Source organism: Perca flavescens, chromosome 9, assembly GCF_004354835.1.
Source record: "Perca flavescens isolate YP-PL-M2 chromosome 9, PFLA_1.0, whole genome shotgun sequence".
NCBI classification, from domain to species: Eukaryota; Metazoa; Chordata; class Actinopteri; order Perciformes; family Percidae; genus Perca; species Perca flavescens.
Window position 1 is genome coordinate 721,142 of NC_041339.1, and position 19,377 is coordinate 740,518.

Sequence of the window (19,377 nt, forward strand, 5' to 3'; positions counted from 1 at the left end):
TTATAGAAGAATGTTAAGTTTAAAAAAATAAAATAAAAAGCTAACATTACATTCTACTTAATTGAAAAGGCTTCTAGTAAGCGACTGTTTCCTAGCTGACCCTGAATCAGCCACAAACATCTTCAAGGTTGAGTGCAGGTATTAATACGAGAACATGTTTTTGCTTGGAAGGATTACAGGGAATACTAACCCGACTGGTGATTGTGTTTTACATGGGCACATTAACACATTTGAACTCCTAAATGACTGTAATGGCACGATTACAGATACTAGAAAAATAACCAGAAAGATCCTTTCAGCAAAGATGCTTAATGATCTGTGTTCCAGCTCCAAGTCTCGCTTTCCACTGTTACACAAACTGAACTCCTTTTCAATGAAACATGCATCTCTGTAACATTTACAACTCTTGTCTTTTCCTGAAATGAGAAATCTATAAACATCTTTGATGTTCGAGAGAAATGTACATGAAACTTAATGTTTTAATTCTCCGTAAGCCACAGGTTACGAGTGACTTACAGATCTGTGCTGGAGCGGGAGGGGAGGGAGGACCGGGGCAGAACCTTGTTGTCGAGCAGCATATTTTATTTCCTCTCCCAGAGGTTTAGAAGAGCTCTTACTCTTGAGTTTAAGCGGAGGTCACAAGGTTATTATATAAACAATACATGGATGCCCTCAAGCCCCCACAGGGAATGTTTAATGCAATGCTCACAATTTCTGATATGTTGTATTGCTCAAGACATGCACACCAATGTGTCCAATTCTAACCATGCTGCATTATCACTCTGTCTTGCTTTTTTATTTCTTTCTTTTCTTCGGCTGTTTTTATCGAGGCTACTGTAAACCTGCGCTGAATTAATTTGGTCAGCTGCCTTGGATAAACTACATTGATGACATCAATTATATTCTAATGAAAACAGATAAAAGCCATGGAAAGCAAATGGAATTTCTGAACAGGACTCATCAAAGTCTTAGCATTGGAACAAATTCCCATTACATCTCATAAAAGCCTTTAATTTGCAAAGCTCATGTCTGGTTTGGGGACTTAGAAGTACATGGTCAAATGATTCAGTGTTAAGTCCTTTGCCAAGAGAAGCCAAATCAGAATTTAATTTGGCACGTAACTCCTTATCCTGTCTGAAACATGTGGTTGGATGCAATCCTTGGATTAGCGTGGACTTTAGAACTACAAATTTGGCTTGTTTCTCCTCCTCCTCCTGGCAGAACAAACACCTAGTCTAACTCATTTGTAACACAAAATTTACATTTCCAATCTCTGGGGGAAAAAAACACATGCTTACTCCAGATTAGTACAACTTAGTTAACCAAATTGCTACAATTATGTGTGTCACTCCATTGACATGGGATGATGAGGCTCCATTTCTTCTCTCCGCTTCTCTTTTGTAATAACTGTATAACCTCTGATTTAATTTTACAGTTCAAGACAAATTTTGATGAATAATCGTCATTTCTCAGCATTTTGTACAGATGCTGCCTTTAAGAAATGGTGCATTATATCTTTCAGACAACTTAATGAGAAATATGGATATCTAGATTCACTGTGTTTTGAATATTTAGCTCAGAGTAACTTTAGAGGTACTTAAATGCTGTGTCATGTCATAATAATCAATCAGATCCTGATGAGTGTTTGCAGGACCTGAAAGCGAGTAATGCAACTCTTTCAAACGATCTTTGAACAAAATTATGTGTTGCAACTATAAAACACAATAAACTCAATTCAAAATAGCCATACAATTCAAACATCACTTAATATTAATGGTAAATGACACAGTGTCAAATGTGTACAAATACAGTATTATACAGTACGTTCTTAAAGTTAAACCTGCAATAATATATTTGGCCGCTCAGGGCAAATGACATGTTGGCAAAACGGTTGCTTATTTACACATCCAGCAGACACAGAGCAACATTAGCATTCATTTAGCTCGGTTTTGTTCTCTACCAACTCCTGAGAGAAATAGCTGGCACTTTAGTTGCTAAATATTCCACTATGTTAGCTAGCTAGCTGCTAACTTTGTCTGTCTGCTGTTTGGTGCTGAGCAGGTTGTGTACAGTGGATTTTTAGAGTGGGTTGTGATGAGAGCGATGGTGGTTGAACCAAGTTGTGGACGGTAACAACCAAAACAATGAGCTGAGAGGATCTGCAGAGTTGGGTGATAATTCCCTGCAGGTTCTTTACTATGAGTGAACCCTTTCAGTAGGGCTGGCTATCGCCAATGATTTTCCCAATCTATTCAATTTCGATTCACAAGGATTCAGTATCAATGAGGTTAGAGTTAGTTAGTTACATTACCCATTTTGCTTGGCTATAAAAGAGATTCCCAGAGAACTTGTGCTGTAAATTGTACCAGCAAGAAGCAACCCTCAGATATTTTTTTTAATGCACCAGGACTAACATTATATTAACATATTAAAAGATAGATTTTTAGATTTTATTAATCGATATCCAATCACTCAAACAAAGATCGATTTTTATTGGAGAATCGATTATTTTAACCCAGCCCTACCTTTCAGATTAGGCAGCTATTTGATCCATTGTTAATATAACAAATATGGATTATACAAGCTTTAACAGTATGTGTTAAGTTGTAAAATGAAAGCATTTGTGGCAAATGTTAGCCAGCAACTACCTACAACTGTAAAGGAGACTTTTTAACTTGACCCATTACATTGTGTTCTTTATTTGTTGTAGCTTCCACAAATACGAAAGGGCAAGGGTTCCAATAAAGTGCTCAGCACATTACACAGTTCTCCACATACGGCATATCACTTTCATAGGTATGTTTTTTGAATGGATGGACGTGCACATTCTCCACAGATCAGCATGCAGGAGCCCGAGCAGATCCATTCATATTTTTATACACAGTATCCTCAGTTAATCTTACTATGTAATCTGCTTTTGACCTTGGCCATGCAGAGCATCATGGGAACTGTTCACTGTCTAGTTATTTCCTTAAAGTAACAGAAGGAGTTTATATGATTCACCTTATCCCTAGTTTTGTACCCAGTTTTTTTTTTTTTACTTTTAAGAATTGTGTTTAAGTCTAATTTCGGTTTCTGTACCTGTCACACTAGTTATTGAGAAAATAAATAAAACTAAAATTAAGTTCTATTGTGTGTTAATTCAGTATTGTAGCGTCTGTTCTTTTAGAATTGTGACAGTTTGAATGTAGGAAAAAAGAGGAAGTATTTAATAAGCTGTTTTTGTGTGTGTGTGTGTGTGTGTGTGTGTGTGTGTGTGTGTGTGTGTGTGTGTGTGTGTGTGTGTGTGTGTGTGTGTGTGTGTGTGTGTGTGTGTGTGTGTGTGTGTGTGTGTGTGTGTGTCTCCATCCCAGCGGACTACCTTCCCCCTCCACCACCTGCGGAAGAGTCAACCGGTTTCCCGCCCTCCCCCGGTTCCTTCCCTCCTCCCCCACTGATGAACTCATGCGACTATCAGGTGAGAGAAAGTGTTGCTGTATTCAATCTTCTCGTTTGTCTGTAACTCTCCAAGAGTCGGCACAGAAAGCAAAAAAAACGCCCCGAGCTCTACGCTGAGTTCGTGAACTAAGTCCAGTGAAACTGTCTGTCCATTTGAGTTGCAGCCAACTGCAGAAAACATCCAGCTCCAGATGCTGCCTGGAGCCAGCCACCCTAACTCAAGGAGCCACAAACAACACATACTTTCTTCAATCCCTCAGAACTCTCATGCAGGAAGGATGGAAGGCTGACACCTATTGGTGGAGCCTGGTCACTTTTCTCTGCTCTGCTGGTCATGATACCCACAGGCTTTTGTCCCTCCTGGGATATCTGGCCTCTGCGATCTCACTGACACTCTCAGCACTTGACCTGTGCTGCGAAATCCTCCAAGTGATTCACATTCTTTTGTTTAATGTTCCTCTTCAAGCCCCTCATTCAATTTGACCAGTTTCTTGCCCTAAATGAATGCTTCCTTTGTAAGTTTGGAGACAGAATGTCACATCATTTAATTATGCAATGAGTGTAAAATCACCACTCCTCCCACACAAACTGTACACACAGACAGTATAATTCTGCATCCTGGAGAATAGCAGGATATGTCTTCATGTGGTGTTATGACCAAATTACAGGCATACATACATAGTACAAATATATATATTTTTTAAAGGTGCAGTGCAACGACAGCTCTGAATTTCATGGTTTTTCTTTAACCAAGGGAATGTTAGGCTCAGCCAATCAACATAGCTGCTTTTCCCTTTACAATTGGCTGAGCATAGAGAATGGAGTACATGAGCAGTTAAAATGTAATCAACAAAATATTTTATGTAATTTGAAATCAACAAGAATTTGACGTGGGTTCAGCATCAAATCATTAGAGCCCTAAACAGTTACAAATCCTTTCTGCCACTGTTGATTTAATATAGTAAGAGATCATTTTTAGTCGAATTACAATGGCTATGTTTCTGCTAGCGACCTGCCACTCTCACTTTTCTAAAACCACATCTGTTGTCTATGCTCATATCTACAGTAACTGTGTGGGTGTGTAAGCTAACATGAAGCTATAACGACACATCCATTTTTAACTGTAATCGGAGACACACCAACATTATTTTAGGGCTTGTGCAAAGTTTAAATAAAATGTTTAAAAAGTTTAATGAAATACTATTTCATATTCAACCTGGTTACTCAACGCTATCAGAAATTCTTAAAGGAAAACAAATAGTACCTTTGTGCATGTTTTACAGTAATAAGAATCCTTTGCTGTGTCTCAACTCACACACTTGCTATTTTGAGTACATAGTGCGTTCACACTGACAAGGTATGGCCAAATACAGTACACTACAAGTACCCGGATGCTGCACTAACGGTCAAAACGTTGAGTGTGGAACGCTGGACACTACTACTTTTGGCGGGCGACAGTAGGTGGCACAATGCTCCGCCCGGCTGCAGTTTACCTTTTAAAAAGAAGAAGAAGAAGGAGGAAGAGTCATTTTTCAGTGCATAACGTGGATGTGTGATTTGAGACACTACCTTGTCAAAATGTACACACTACACTAGTCAGTACATATTTTACAATATGTGTACAGTTGCACTGTCTCCATGTACTTCTGTGAGTGTGTAAGTGTACTCGCAGAAGTACCCGAATCGAGACGCACTTCTACGTATTTCCAATATACACTTTTTCATATATTGTTTGAAATAGTCTTTACACCCCGACAGCAATAAATAACTTATGGGCTCTGAAAAAGGAGGGAAAAAGATTTATCACCTGTAGCTCATGATCTCCTGTAAAAAAAAAACACCAATCACTGCCTCATGGTCCGCTTGGAACAAACCAATGAAATGCCTCCTTGCCCCGTACTCTACCCCTCCCGTGTATGAGTCTGAGCTCAATGGGCATCGTCGCCACGTCGCTAACGGCAGTCATGTCAGTTTTAAACATTCGCCATGATAATATAGGTGATTGCTTACCGGTGAATGAGACGTGAAGTCAAATTGCGGTCCTTTCTCCACTCTGCTCTGAAGCTGCGACGCGGCTGTGTGTGTGTGTGTGTGTGTGTGTGTGTGTGTGTGTGTGTGTGTGTGTGTGTGGGCGGAGCCCTGAGGGCAGGGGGAGGGGTTAGACAAAGCCCCGGGGAGATGCTACTTTCAAATCTTGCGAGCTTTTCAACATTACCAACTAGGGCTGTACGATTTGAGCAAAAAAATCTAATTGCGATTTTTCTGCCAGATATTGCGATCACGATTCGATTTGCGATTATTATTATTTTTGGTTGCATACTGCACCTTCTACGATCATGTTAAATAAAAATCCACTGAAAATAGGACGTCTTTAAACAATCTGTGATGTGTAACATTATTCCAGAATTTATTTTAGGAAAAAACAGTAAATTACAAGAATGAAAAGAGGAATAAAAAAATGTTAAATCAAATGTTAAACCACAACATTCAACTAAATTATTCAAATTTATTAATCCCGGATTCATGATTAGCTGATCGCATTCTTTCGAAACCGTGATTTTGATTTAAAAAAACAAGAAATCTTTCAGCCCTATTACCAACCCTGCCTTTATGTCAATGGCAAGTCGCAGTGCTTCCAGATTTTCATGTCCGTCTTAAACAAAATGTTCACTGAAACAGGTTTTACTTGCTGTCCTCACTCCTCCCGTTCACACTGACCATTCAAATATCCCTTTCTAACGCACTGCCATGTACATGTAAGTGATGGAGGAATCTGCAGTCCTCACTCCGTGCAAACATATATTGATTTTTGGGTTTATCTGAAGCTAATATGAGGCTCCAGATTTCTGAGTTAGTCAAATCAAGTCTTTTTTTAGCACGGAATTCCCTTTTTGTCTTACCATCCCTTTACTGTTGCTCAGCACCAAAATAATCCGAGGAAACACAGAGTGAATTTTGAACAAAAAAGACTAACTTTGGAAGTTGTTCATCAGACTGCTGAGGCCTCATATGAGCTTCACTGTGGAATGTTTTTTTGCGCAAAACAAGGACTGAGGATTTTGTCTCTCATCACTTACATTAAAGGCAAATTACGAAGGGATCTTTTAACGGCCAGTATGTCCATGAGGAGGAGCAAAGTCTGTTATAACGGACATATGGGCACCTGACTATTGTTGTAAGACAGACTTGAAAGAAAAAAATGGTGAACATATCCTTTAAGGTAAATAAACAATTTAAAAACCCAATTGGACTATGAAAATGTTTTTCTTAGCTCATAAAAAGCTATCATATACAGTTTATTACAGTAAGTGGACATAACAAAGATAATCAGTTTAGCTTCTTTCCCTATTTACTACTGCCATTTCTGCCATCACTGCTCTTCTTCGGAACAGTATCAACAGTAGAAGTCAAATATATTTGAGGCCTGGAATCGCAGAAAGAAATGAAGTGCTTAATTAGTTTGAAAAGTGCTTTCGTGTTTTCATCTTAGCTTTTCATATCCTTTTCCTATCATATTGGCTGTAGAATCCCCCCTGGCCATGCAACTTAATTCCCTAATACACCACTGGTATCTTAATTATGTGTCCTGTAGCCAGGGCAGAACTCATTTAACTGCAGGCGCCGTTTGGAAAAAAAAAAAAAAGGGATGGATATCAGTCGAAATGTCTTTGCATCTTGTTCTCTCTGCCTTAGTAGAGAAAGTATACACACCGAATGCATAAAACAGTGATGAAATGGTATTTCCTCAGAAGAATGCAGAAATATTCTCGCCTTTATCACCCTGGCTGAGAGAGATGTCTTGGTTATGACATGTTAATGCCAAAACCTTTAGCAGGAGAGAGGAAGACAAAAGCAGCTAGTTCTCATCGCGGATTTTGCCCACATTATGAAGCCCTACACGTCACAAAGACTGCAAGGTTTCCTTTCATCCTCCTCGTTATCCCCGTTAAATAAGTTTGCCTGTTTTTTTCTTTTGTTGATTTGAGACAAGCCATTAGTGTTTTGCTTTGTTTACCCCCGCTCATGATTGCCTTAGATGTTTTTAAGCAGCAGCTCTGCTCCAAATGGAGGCAAGCGCTGCCTGTAATAGATTGTGACAGGTAATCCAAACACATAACATTAGAATAAGAAGCAGTCACTGATCCAGCCAACTCAAAAAGCCCCCGCAGGCAATTGCAAGAAGTCTTCTTGCAGTTGCAGCATAGTTCAGAAGACTAAAAATACATCTGTCATTCCATGGAGAAATTCCCGGGAATTTTGTAGAAAACCGAGTGTCACAAATGGTCAAATCATTTTAGCTACTTTCCAGATTTTTGTGCAACTGTTTTGTTAACATTTTGGGTCTTTTTTTAAAATATGTTATGTTATGAGGTTATGTTTTCTCTGTGGTGAAACTGAAAAAAATGTAGATGAATAAATCAGTGGGGTCTGAGACTGCTGCAGTGATCCTGTTGCTGACACTTTCAAGCTTCCTCTGATAATAAACTAGTTAATTAAAAATCTGAACAATTCTTATCATCTTTTATAGGGCAACTATTTAAAATATGGAATAAAGTAAATCAAACTTTAATTCTAAAAAAAAACTGACTTTTTTGTTTGAGAAACTGCTGGATGAGATTGTGATGAATAATGCATGAGGAATGAAATACTGTAAATCCAAGTGTGCTGAAAAGCAGGAGGTGAATAGTGCACTGCTTTATGACACTTGTCTTTCAGACAATACATTGCTTCTTATTTCTCGCTGCATTTCTCTCCCGAGAGAAGTGTCTGCTATTGATGTGTGGCTTTCAAAAAGATTGTCTAAGGTCAAGGTGAAGCATGAACTCCAAAACTGTAATCCAAACAAAGCAGCCGACAATGTCTCCAATTACTCGCCATTGATGATTATCTGTCCTTAACCTTTGAGTGCAACAAGACAAAAGCACCTAACTAATACCTCTTTCACACCCCCTACCAGGGTTGGGCTAGGGTTGTCTGATCAGGGTTCAACCCTCCTTTTGGAATTTCAAACCAAGCCAGTCTACATGGGTATATCCCTGGTCATGACAATTTAGAGATCACCTTTCGCAGTTTTGCCTGTAAAACTCTGCTATTGCCCTGCAAAAAGGCAGACTAGTGACCATCCGGGCCCCCACTGCCAGCAGACAGTTTGGAAATGAATTTAACCGCTCCACCTTGCTGTTGTTGAAGCTGCCTGTAATAATCCTAGTTTTATACAGTCTATGGGGACCCGGTGTAAAGGACAGTGAGACAGAATGTATGTTTTTTTTTTTTTTCAAAGTGTGCGGCAAACATAGGCGGCGACCTGTGACGACTGCCCCACTGTCATTTCCAACCAATCACATAATTTGTCCCGCCTCGGCTGTTAGCGACCCAGGTCGTGCACAATTCACATCAAAATCGACCCTAGTCCTACCCTCATCGAGTCTATATCCACGACGTTCCACTTCCAGGATTGCTCCGTTGCCGACGGAAATTCCACCAGATTTCACTTTTTTCAGCCGGATGTCCCGTCCCCTTCCTCTTCCTTAGTGTTGGCGTTCTAACCTCCGGTGGATTTGTGAGGACTATGGTTAACTGCTCCTCAGATCTCTGCAGGGTAAATCCAGACAGCTAGCTAGACTATCTGTCCAATCAGAGTTTTCTCTCGACTAAAACTACTTTTGAACGTCCACACGTTCCACCAAAACAAGTTCCTTCCTGAGACTATTTAGCAGAGGCACCGTGGCTCCGTCCTTAGCGCCACCCACGACTATTGTGATTGGTTTAAAGAAATGGCAAAAAACCAGATTATGTTTTTCTCCCATCCCGGTATGTTGTGTGGACTAGCCAGACCCTTTGCCACAGCGCTGCGGAGGAAGGTCTGGCAAATCTAGTCCTACCCTGATCAAACCCACCTGGCAACCTGGGTCGCGAAGCCGAGTAGATGGACGAGGGTTACCCCATTCAAACACCCCGTCGACCTGGGTATAACCCTGGTTGAGCCATTGGTGTGAAAGTGGTATGAGTGTCATTACAGGCTGTTTTGGTAATTTCCTCTGCTGTATTACACATATGTGTGATGTTTGCTCCCAGATGAAAGCACCAGAGAAGACCCTGGAGGAGAGACGCTCCAGTCTGGACGCCGAGATCGACTCCCTCACCAGCATCCTGCAAGACCTGGAGAGCAGCTCGCCCTACAAGCCCCGGATCCCACAAGTATGAGACCGACACAACTTCACACCTGCACATACAAATATACACTGGAACTAAGTATATTAACTCAAGAGCGAAATATTGAGTTTCAAACACTTAATTTCCTGCATTCTGGTGAATGTTTCTGCAACAATTTGTGCCTTTTCTGCATTAATTTACGGTGCAAATGTGTTTATTGATGCAAAGGAAGTTATTATATTCTCCTGTATTGTTCAGAACTTTCTGCATATTCAAAACATCACATGTGTTTCTCAACAACAAATCTATTAGAAAATGAGACCTTGTTAATGCTAGAAGCTCCAAAGTTTGAATCTACTTAAATCTATCTATATTTTCCTCGCTCCTGTTGTGTTCTTTGACACACAAACGCAGTGTCTAGTTGGGGCTACTTTTCATATTTCCCTGTGTGTGTCCCTCTTTGAACTTTTGAGTAAAATTCTCTAACATTTCACAAAAAAAGCAAAGATTACAGACTGGATTTTTCTGCAAAACAAGTAATTTTACATTTGATACCTTAGGTATATTTTCATGATGATACTTCTGTTATGTTTTTACTTACTTAAGTAGGATTTTGTAGGCCTTTAAGTATTTGTACATGGACGTACTAGTACTGGTACAGTAAAGTAAGGCACCTGAGTACTTCTTCTACCACTGCTGGGAACCATAAGTGAGGAAGAGATGATACACACAGCTTTTAAACAAGTTCTGCTGTATGAAGGATGCTATTGGGTAAAGCCAACCAACCAACTACAGCCTGGTTGAATTATTTTTAGACAATTAAAACCAAATGATATTTTTTAGCAGATAAGGTTTCCTGCAGGAAACAGAGCCATATGTTACATCTCTTAAAACTGTTTTGCAGTAATGACAAAATGAGTCTTGACCTAAATCACTAGTTGATATCAAACGATATTAAGAGCAACTTCGAAAAGTCAAAGCCTTGGGCAGTTCACTAAATAGTTTGACACACAATAAATGTAGGACAGGCAGATAAAAAAACCTAACCAATTGTGTTTGGAGTAGGAAGGCTCAGAGGGGTTTTTAACACCATGCAGATCATATCTCTAGTGAGATATTCGAGCAATAATGCAATACCTGAAAGGTTGTTCTCTGAGGGCTACGGACGCGGCTACACTGGGATCAGTAATAATTTAGTCCAAATATTTGTGAATATACTTAAAGGTAGTACATTTTTTATTCTGTGGGTAATGTACAGTGTAGTTACCATGCCTACATGTTTTTTTTTAATTTATTTATTAAAAGATGCATGTGTACGACAAAATACAGGGTTAAGATGATACATTATTGACAGGAATTTGTTTAGCTAGAGACCTCTGTGACCTCATACAGTGAAACACATACATATTTACATTCACCTATTGCCCTTATTGTATTATTGCATGTCAGATTGTGACTTTATTGTGCAGGAAACATGTTGTAACTACTTTCATAGCACATTTTTTAGCACATCTGTGAATATACTCTCCTTTTTAGACTAGTAGAATACACATGTAAGATGCTACGTTTGTTGTAAAATGACACTTGAAACATGGTATTTTTGGGGGAAGTGTGCAGTGTGACAAAGACAGACAAAAGACTGCTGGTTGCGAGTGCTTGGGTCCATTGGTTGAGTGACTCCTGGCTCCCTGGTTAGAGGGAGTGAAATGGGTGTACCACACACAAAGTGAAAATTATTGCACCACACAGGGGAAACAGCGGATGCAGAGGGGAAAGAAATGAACCACGTGGTTCTGAAATGATACACATGATAAAGGCAATTAAGTCAAATATGACTTGGTGATTTCTAGTATGCTTGGTGTTGTCCGTGTGTTCACAGGTGCTGGTGTTAAATGCGATACCGTTAAAAAACATAACATTATGTGCTCATAAAATATGGTGAAATGCCTTAAAGACCATGTTTGTAGTAGAATACAGACGTTGTATTATAGGGTTATTATAGTCTGCATAGAGCAGCTGCCCGCAGGGCCTCGTAGCTGGATACGTTTGAGGTCACGATACACATTATTAGTAGTTAATGAAACCGGTAACAAAATCCACCAACCTCTGAAGCTCACTTATTAACACGTCCAATCTCGTTTGTTTCATCCATTTAAAAACAGAAGTGTAAAAACAATATTGCACTGTTTTACGGGGGCTTATGTGCCAAGAAATAGTCCCCCATATTGGACCCCTCCCAATAAAACCACAGCTTGTTGTTTTTATACAGATTAAACAACTGACAAGTCCTATGCTAAGCTAAGATAGACGGCTCCTGGGTGTTGCTTCATATTTAGTGTACAGACATGAGAGAGGTAGCAATCTACTCATCTAGATTGTGGCAAGAATGTGAAGAAGTGTATTTCCCAGAATGTTGAACTATTCCTTTAACAGTAGAGAAAACAAAACAATTCTTATGTTTAGCTGTATAGTATACATTATATATCCTCTACATGCTGCTAGCTGTCAGTGTTACAAGGTTTGCATTCAGAACAAAGGGAATCTACAGCACAATGCGAAAGCATCTGTTTCCTTTCATTAATTCTCTATTTCATGTAAACACACATACACACACACACACACACACACACACACACACACACACACACAGAGCCTGTGTCTATGCAATGCATACACATTGCATAGAAGTATAAACACTTTTTTTAGGATGTGGAGCTACCAGCTGCTGAAACACGTGGCATATTTTTCTAAATAAAATATAGTATAAGTGCACACCTTTTGTTGGGTAAAAGAACATGCGCTACAGTATATATTGGAGCAGGAGTCTGAAAGCTTTTGTCAACACGACTTGAAAAATTGATGTCCACCTGTATAGCTCTGTGAGAGCCCAGCTTGCGACTGAGCAGCTGAACAGTCATACTAACTAATGTATGGCTGTTGTGGTGCTTTTACCTGTCAGGGTCAAAGTCGCTGCATGTTTATTTTTATCGCAACCTGCTGCAAGCTTTTTGAGTTACGGATGAGAAGCCACACCACCTGTGTCTCGGCAGAGAACACATACTGTACATGCTATGACATGTATTTAGGGCTGCAACAACGAATCGATAAAATTCGATTACTAAAAAAGATGGCAACGAATTTAATTATCGATTCGTTGTGTCGCGCAACTATTAGGCCACCTAGTCGCGGAGATAATAAAAAAAAAAATTGAGTTGAGCGCAGAGCGGAGCAGCGCGGAGCAAAAGAAAAGAAAAAAGAGCAGAGCGGGGGTAGAGGAAATACGGAGAGAGACCGGAGAGACCCGTAACGTTGTTCTGAAACACTCGGCGGAGGCAGAGAAATCAGTACGACCCAAGTCATCCGAGGTGTGGGAGCCTTTCACACTAAATCAATCAAAAACGTGTTAATTGCAAGATAAGCAAAAGCGACACGGCATGGCACGGGCGCACCACGGTGATGAGTCAGCACCTAAAACGTAAACATGTTGGAGTCCTTGATGAGGAGGAAGGGAGTTCAACAGCAGGGTAAAGTCACTACACTATCCTCCTTCTGTTCCGGTCTGAAGGGAGGAACGTACCGTCCCTCCAGGAGCTCTTCTGGTGCTGCTGTTTACTCGTTATCCAGCTGACTAGCATGACGAGCTAGCGTTAGCTCGGTAATAACAGTAATAAAGCAGGGGGGGGATAGTTTACAAGACTAAAGACACGGTTTTATTCACTCGCCTTTTTTGGCCCATTCATTTTTCAATCTGTTATGTATATATTATGTGCTTTGTCCCATATCAGTTATTGTTGACAAATATAATAGTGTGTGGTGTATAAACGAACTTAACTTGCACTTACTACAATGATGGTAATAATTTAATGAATAAGTGTGTCTGTCTGTCTGTCTGTCTGTCTGTCTTGTCTTGTCTGTATATGCTTTTTTTAAATCCGATTCATCGATTAATCGAAAAAATAACCGACAGATTAATCGATTATTAAAATAATTGTTAGTTGCAGCCCTACATGTATTAACCATACAATGTTATGTATCAGACATTTTGTTGACTTAACCCTGTTTTTGCAGTCTAACAGCCAAAACACACCGGGCGCGTAAGTGTCCCGTATAGCCGCTGTAAGGCAGCCCCTGTGCTATCATGATGCCCGTTTTACTGCCGCTGTGTCTTCTCTCTGAGAGCTGTTTGCACATGGAACAGAGTTGCTTTCAATGTGATTGTTTATTTTTCAGTATTACGTGCATATGCACACAAACACGCACACTTGCACGCTGTTAGTCTCTCCTCAGCTGATCCTGATTCTAACTGATTAACTCCGGTTGACCTTTTCCCCTACCCAGCTGCTCCTGTCAGTCCGTGCTCGGGCTCTTTCAATGCATTATTCTACAACACAACGCCAGTCTGTGTCACGGGCCAGGTTTCATACTCCAACATTGGCACAACATGCTGCACAGTAATCTTCTCCTTGTATAAGCAAAGAGTAACGAGCAATCTTGATTTGCAGCTTTTCTGCGCGCAAGCAATCACAGAGCCAGCGCTCTAAAATCAATAGGCCGCCCCGCGCTCTCCCTTTCAAGAGCCTGGGAGAGGAATCTTCCATCCTGACGTTACATTTTGGAGTCAGCTAAGGGGACCTTATGTGTGCTCGCCTCCCAGATGAAATTGCAATGGACGTTGCTGCTCATTCATAAAAATCTAAGTAGCATTCCTGCGAAACACTCAGCCGGCACTGATGCTTCACAGACATCAAAACAATTTTGTTTGCTTTAGTTGGTATTCTCTGTGGCATAACAGTGGGTAATGAAATGTGATCATTATATAATTCCCATTTGTTCTCTTTCCACTTCCGTCTTAGATGCCATTTGTTATTTGACACAGTTAACTAAGTTTGTGTTTGCTTTATCCTGCGACAGCAAAAAGGAAGCCAGTCCCGATTATAGTGATGATGCTCTTTATTCTGTGAGAGGTTTCTGTTATTTCTTGTCGTACCAGATTTAAATCAGTAATGTTTGAATATAATTGAGCAGAATGTCATGAATTTCTTTACACATTCTCATCAAATACTTCCCATAGGTTCTGCTTCAGTCTAGGCCAGGGGTCTGCAAACATTTTTTAGGCCGAGGACCCCCTAGCTGAAAGAGAGATGGAGTAGTGCTCCCTTACTGCTGTACATATATTGTATAAAACTAAGTTGCATGTTAAACCGGGTCGGATGGATGAAAATAAATGGATATTCATTTATTATTTATACATCATGTTTTAATGTTAAACATATACTGTATGTGGAAGACACAGTGACTCCTCAAACTTAACTGTATGGCTACCAGTGTTGGGGTAGTTACTCAAAAAAAGTAATAGATTACACATTACTAGTTACTTAAAAAAATAATGCCTTATTTTACTATATTACTCACTGCTGAAAGTAACTATTAGTTACATAACTTTTGGATAGCTTCATATCCTGAGATGCACCATAACTTACTTGCCAAATAACAATATCAAGTTAAACCTCATGTATGCCCAGATCAACACAAACCCTTATTATTATTATAATGACGACATACACAAGATTTCTCTTTTATGCTCTTTAATACCACAGAGCTGACAACAAAGTTGTGAACACCAGATTCAGCACAAAATTTGTCAAGAAGTACTGGCGGCCGTCTGCTCTTCGTTATCTGTGTTTTGCCCGGTATGTTTCGGAAAGACGGCGATTCCACTGTCGAAACAGGCCACATTTCCTCCATTATGTATGCTGCCACAAGCTTATTTATCTCTGCTTTGTTTACCTGCTGCATGGCTGCTGTTGGCAACATGCTCTTTTCATCAGGTTCTCAGGGTCTGGGGGACTTTAGCAAATAGCTTAGATTGGATGTTGTGTTGGTGGCGGTGGAGAGGTGTTTGTGACCGGGGGACAATTTAAATTTTTATCCTTTTGCACAACTAATTTGAAGTAATGGGCCTTAAAAGATGTCTTAAGTGGTTTGTTATTTGTTTCGTCTAATCGGACAGGTGTTATGGTGGCGCAAACATGCACGAAAATGGACTTTTGATTTGTTATTCTCTCCTCCCGTTATGCCAATTTATATTTGCTATAATATTCTGGATTCATATTATTGTATATTTTCCAAACATTTACATTTTTGAAAAAAAGACACTTTCAAAAAATCATTTTTTAACATAATTTGGCGGATACCCTGCACTAACTCTGAGGACCCCCTAGGGGTCACGGGCCCCCTGTTGAATATCTCTCGTTTAGACAATATATTTCAATCTAAAAAAATAACATTTATTTAAAAACTCTGAATCTGAACAAGTTGTAGCCTGTATTTAAAACATTCTCGGCACTTCACGTCACACAGTAGGCTATACATACCGAGCATGCAATACACACTCGCTGTTTGAGTTAGTGACATGAATACGGCAGAAAACCAAGTAATATAAGGAAGTGTATGAGTGATAGTAAACAAGTATCAAATGGACTATTGGAACTGAAATGTTGTGTTAAAAAGATGAGTCCCTTAGTGGAAACGAAATGGTTGAATCAGGTTTTTATTTATCTTTTTTAAGTTCAGTTGTCAAAACAATTGTTTGTGTTGGTGCTCTTGTCCTGTATATCTATCTTGTGAGGATTCACATTTTAGATCAGGAGAGTGAGAAAATGTTGTGAGTGAGTGAGGACATTATCTTCTAAGGGCTTCTAAGGGCTGTTTGAGGGTTTAGCTCACCTTACATGTAGTTTTTTGTAACGGAAGTGAACAGAATAGTTCTACTGTTTACCTCACAATGATTGCTGCCATGATAATCCATGCCCCAAACCCCTCCCCCCCCCCCCCACCAAAACGATATGGAATTATGTGTTAATCCATAAAACTCTACGGCAGCCAACTTTACTGATTACCACACTTTTAGCTATAAAGGAGCCGTTAATCGGTCTCCTGGTGAACTGTCTGGTTGGCGTAGATCCCTACATATTTTCGTCCATACATCACATGTTGTTTACGATCCCGTTCTAAGATGTTAATAACAGTTTCTGTCCTCAATTCTAAGTTCTGGCATGGTGATTGGAGGAAACACAAGAGAGCGTGTTCATGCTAAATCCTGCTGCACTGCAATCTGCGCCCAACCAGCCCTGCTAATATGCAGCGTAGGCCTGTCTAAGCACATCAGATCTGTTGTGGGGGAGCTAACAAGGAGGCCCAGATGAGTGTCAAAATAGTGCGCTCATCAAGCGCCAGAGCAGCAGCAGCAGCGCTACAAAAGCTTTGCCCACTGTGACCTCTGATTCACACCGAGCTCTGGGGAATTTCTAGTAATCAAACACATCGCCAACCCTTCTGCTGAGGTTCTACAACATCCAGTGTGTGCTTTATTTTGTACATTGTAAAAAGATTTGTTACACATTTAATATGCCTTTAGGTCATTATAAACAAAATAACAACATAAAAACTAAGTACCGCAATCAGAACTTAAAGTGGCTATTTCTAACTTTCAGTTTGTGTTGATTCTAGCGGCCCCTTTGGACTAAAGCGGTAGTGTTTTTACCACAGCTGCTGTCCTAAAGCTCTTTTCTTTACGGTGCTGTATTACCCATTGTAGATGACAGAGTTAGCGTTACGGGGAGGTCATATAGTTACGATGAATGTTTTGCTCAGACAGAAAATCATTCATTTACAATAAAAGAATAATTTGCAGATGCATCGTTGCATTTCAAGTGTTGCATACGGTAACTTAGCCTAGTTTGGATGTATCGTGAGCTAAACTGAGTAACGGTATCACTGTCACTGGGTCACGAGCCAAACCATTAAGAGATTGTTGTAGCAACCAACATAATAATAACTCATATGATTTAACTCCTATAATATAATAATTAATTAAGCGCATTTCATGAAACCCACAAACGCTTTACACAAGTAACTTTACACAGGTACAAGGGAGAAGAAAATAGTAGGCCAACACAATCACGGGCTAAAGTAAATAACACGTCCATGCTGAATGGAAGGGGGGCGTCATTTAATGTTGGCTCCTGACGTACAACCACATCACGTATTGTAAAGGTATTTTATCAATGAAATAGACATATTACATACCTGAAGGCCAATTCGAGGTCGGTTTTGAATCATTTACAATCCCGTAATTGTCTCTATCTGTTAAAGCCCGACAGAGTGTGACTCACGTTATCGCCCGTTGTCTTTCACTTTCCCTTTCCCTTTCCCTTTGAGCTTTTAGTTGTTCTTCGTTTAATTTCCTTTTTTTTCTGTGATGGTCCTGCCCCAGTATCAGCATAACTACAGCAGATAACTTCTAAAGTAAAATTAAAATACAATTAGGCCTATATAAAGAAATCTCAAAATCTTACCTGGCTCAACACAGGCTTTTTGGTGTTACAAAGAAATCTGTGACCCATCAGAATGTGTTACTGTAGCGCCGTCTATCTGCCGCAAATCATTCTGTGACTTTGCAGGGGAAATCAAAAACACTCTGGGTTGTTTGCATTTCTTTAAACCAATCACAATCACCTTGGGCGGGGCTAAGCTCCAGACGCAGCGACGGTGGCTCTGTACAATAGTCTCGGGAAGGAACTTGTTTAAAAGAAAATGGCACATACAATATTAAATTAACTGTTGACACAATACAGTAACGTGAGCTATTTAAATGAGCTGATACATGGTTAAACCTCATTGGTGTATCGCCGTGTGTACTTCATTGTTAGCAAATCCCTGCCAATCCTCGCCAGTCAGTCCCAAAATGTCCCAGTTTGAGAGTAAATTCATAAACATATTCTTTGTGAGTCTTTACACTCATTCCCTGAAAGAACCAAGCAGGTCTGCCTTGTTGCAGATCAAAATTTTCTGCAAAACTCGCCATTTTCAGCGTGTAGCTTGCTATCTCGAAGTTTGTTCCTGAAGAGAACGGAGTTAGACAGCGGCAACACACAGCGGCGCTGGATGTTGTATTTTATTACAATGGTCTCTTATGATCATGCAGTAGATTTGTTGAGGAGAAAAGTGTACACCAGTGCTGATGCTCATCACTAGTTATCCATTGTATAACCCATGAAGTAACCACGTAAGAATTTTGTTCCGCATTAAGCAGTGACATTTTTGTCCGAATTAAACTCTAATGCACTACATCCATTTGGGCTGCACCCTTTCTTGATCTGATTCAATCCGCTGTGATAAGATCTAAATTGAAATTAAAAAGCTCTTCCTGTCTGATTCATCTACACAATGCGTAACGATAATGTGCATCATTGTATATAAAATATTGAAAGCCTCAGCTCCATAGACCTACAACCAGGATAAACTTCCCTGCGTCAAGAGGGAATGTGTCTGCATGTGTGTTTTATGGGCGGTGCTTTTACTGAGGAGGGAGAGCTACTCAACTGTCACTAGGCTGCCTTCTGGCAATGCCACAACTTCTGGGACCAAAGAATGTGTGACTCACTTACAGTCATGGTTCCACCTCAATTAACAGTCAGTCAGTGAAGTGCACTGAAGCCATCTCTTTGTTTGTGTCCTTGTTGGAGACTGAAGTGTGCATTTGTTAATGCTGTCTAGAAAAATGACATGAACCGTGCTGTTGAGCTCCTTGGTGCCTCTAAAGAAAGAGGTTGTGAACTTCCATTATTAAACACTGGAGTCACAGAGCTCAACAGTGCCCGCCGACTTTTTGAACGGCTCTGGTTTCGGAAGGGATTCCCCTCATTCAATTGACGTTTCAGAACATGTTAACTACAGAATTTTAAGCCTGTAACCAAGCCAGCCAACCACGAGATGAATCATAGC

General features: G+C 40.0%; 1 protein-coding gene across 4 annotated transcripts in view; it reads left to right on the forward strand.

The window, feature by feature from the left end:
* The window catches only part of lpp (LIM domain containing preferred translocation partner in lipoma), a 178,549-nt gene that overhangs the window by 71,083 nt on the left and 88,089 nt on the right, over positions 1-19,377 (forward strand). For 3 of the 4 annotated variants that reach the window (XM_028587317.1, XM_028587318.1, XM_028587319.1), the window contains 2 exons: positions 3,354-3,457; positions 9,514-9,636. In XM_028587317.1, coding sequence (XP_028443118.1) covers positions 3,354-3,457; positions 9,514-9,636 — 227 coding nt within the window. Of the gene's footprint in view, positions 1-3,353; positions 3,458-9,513; positions 9,637-13,076; positions 13,116-19,377 lie in introns of those variants that run through there. The other variant, XM_028587320.1, reaches the window with a different exon arrangement.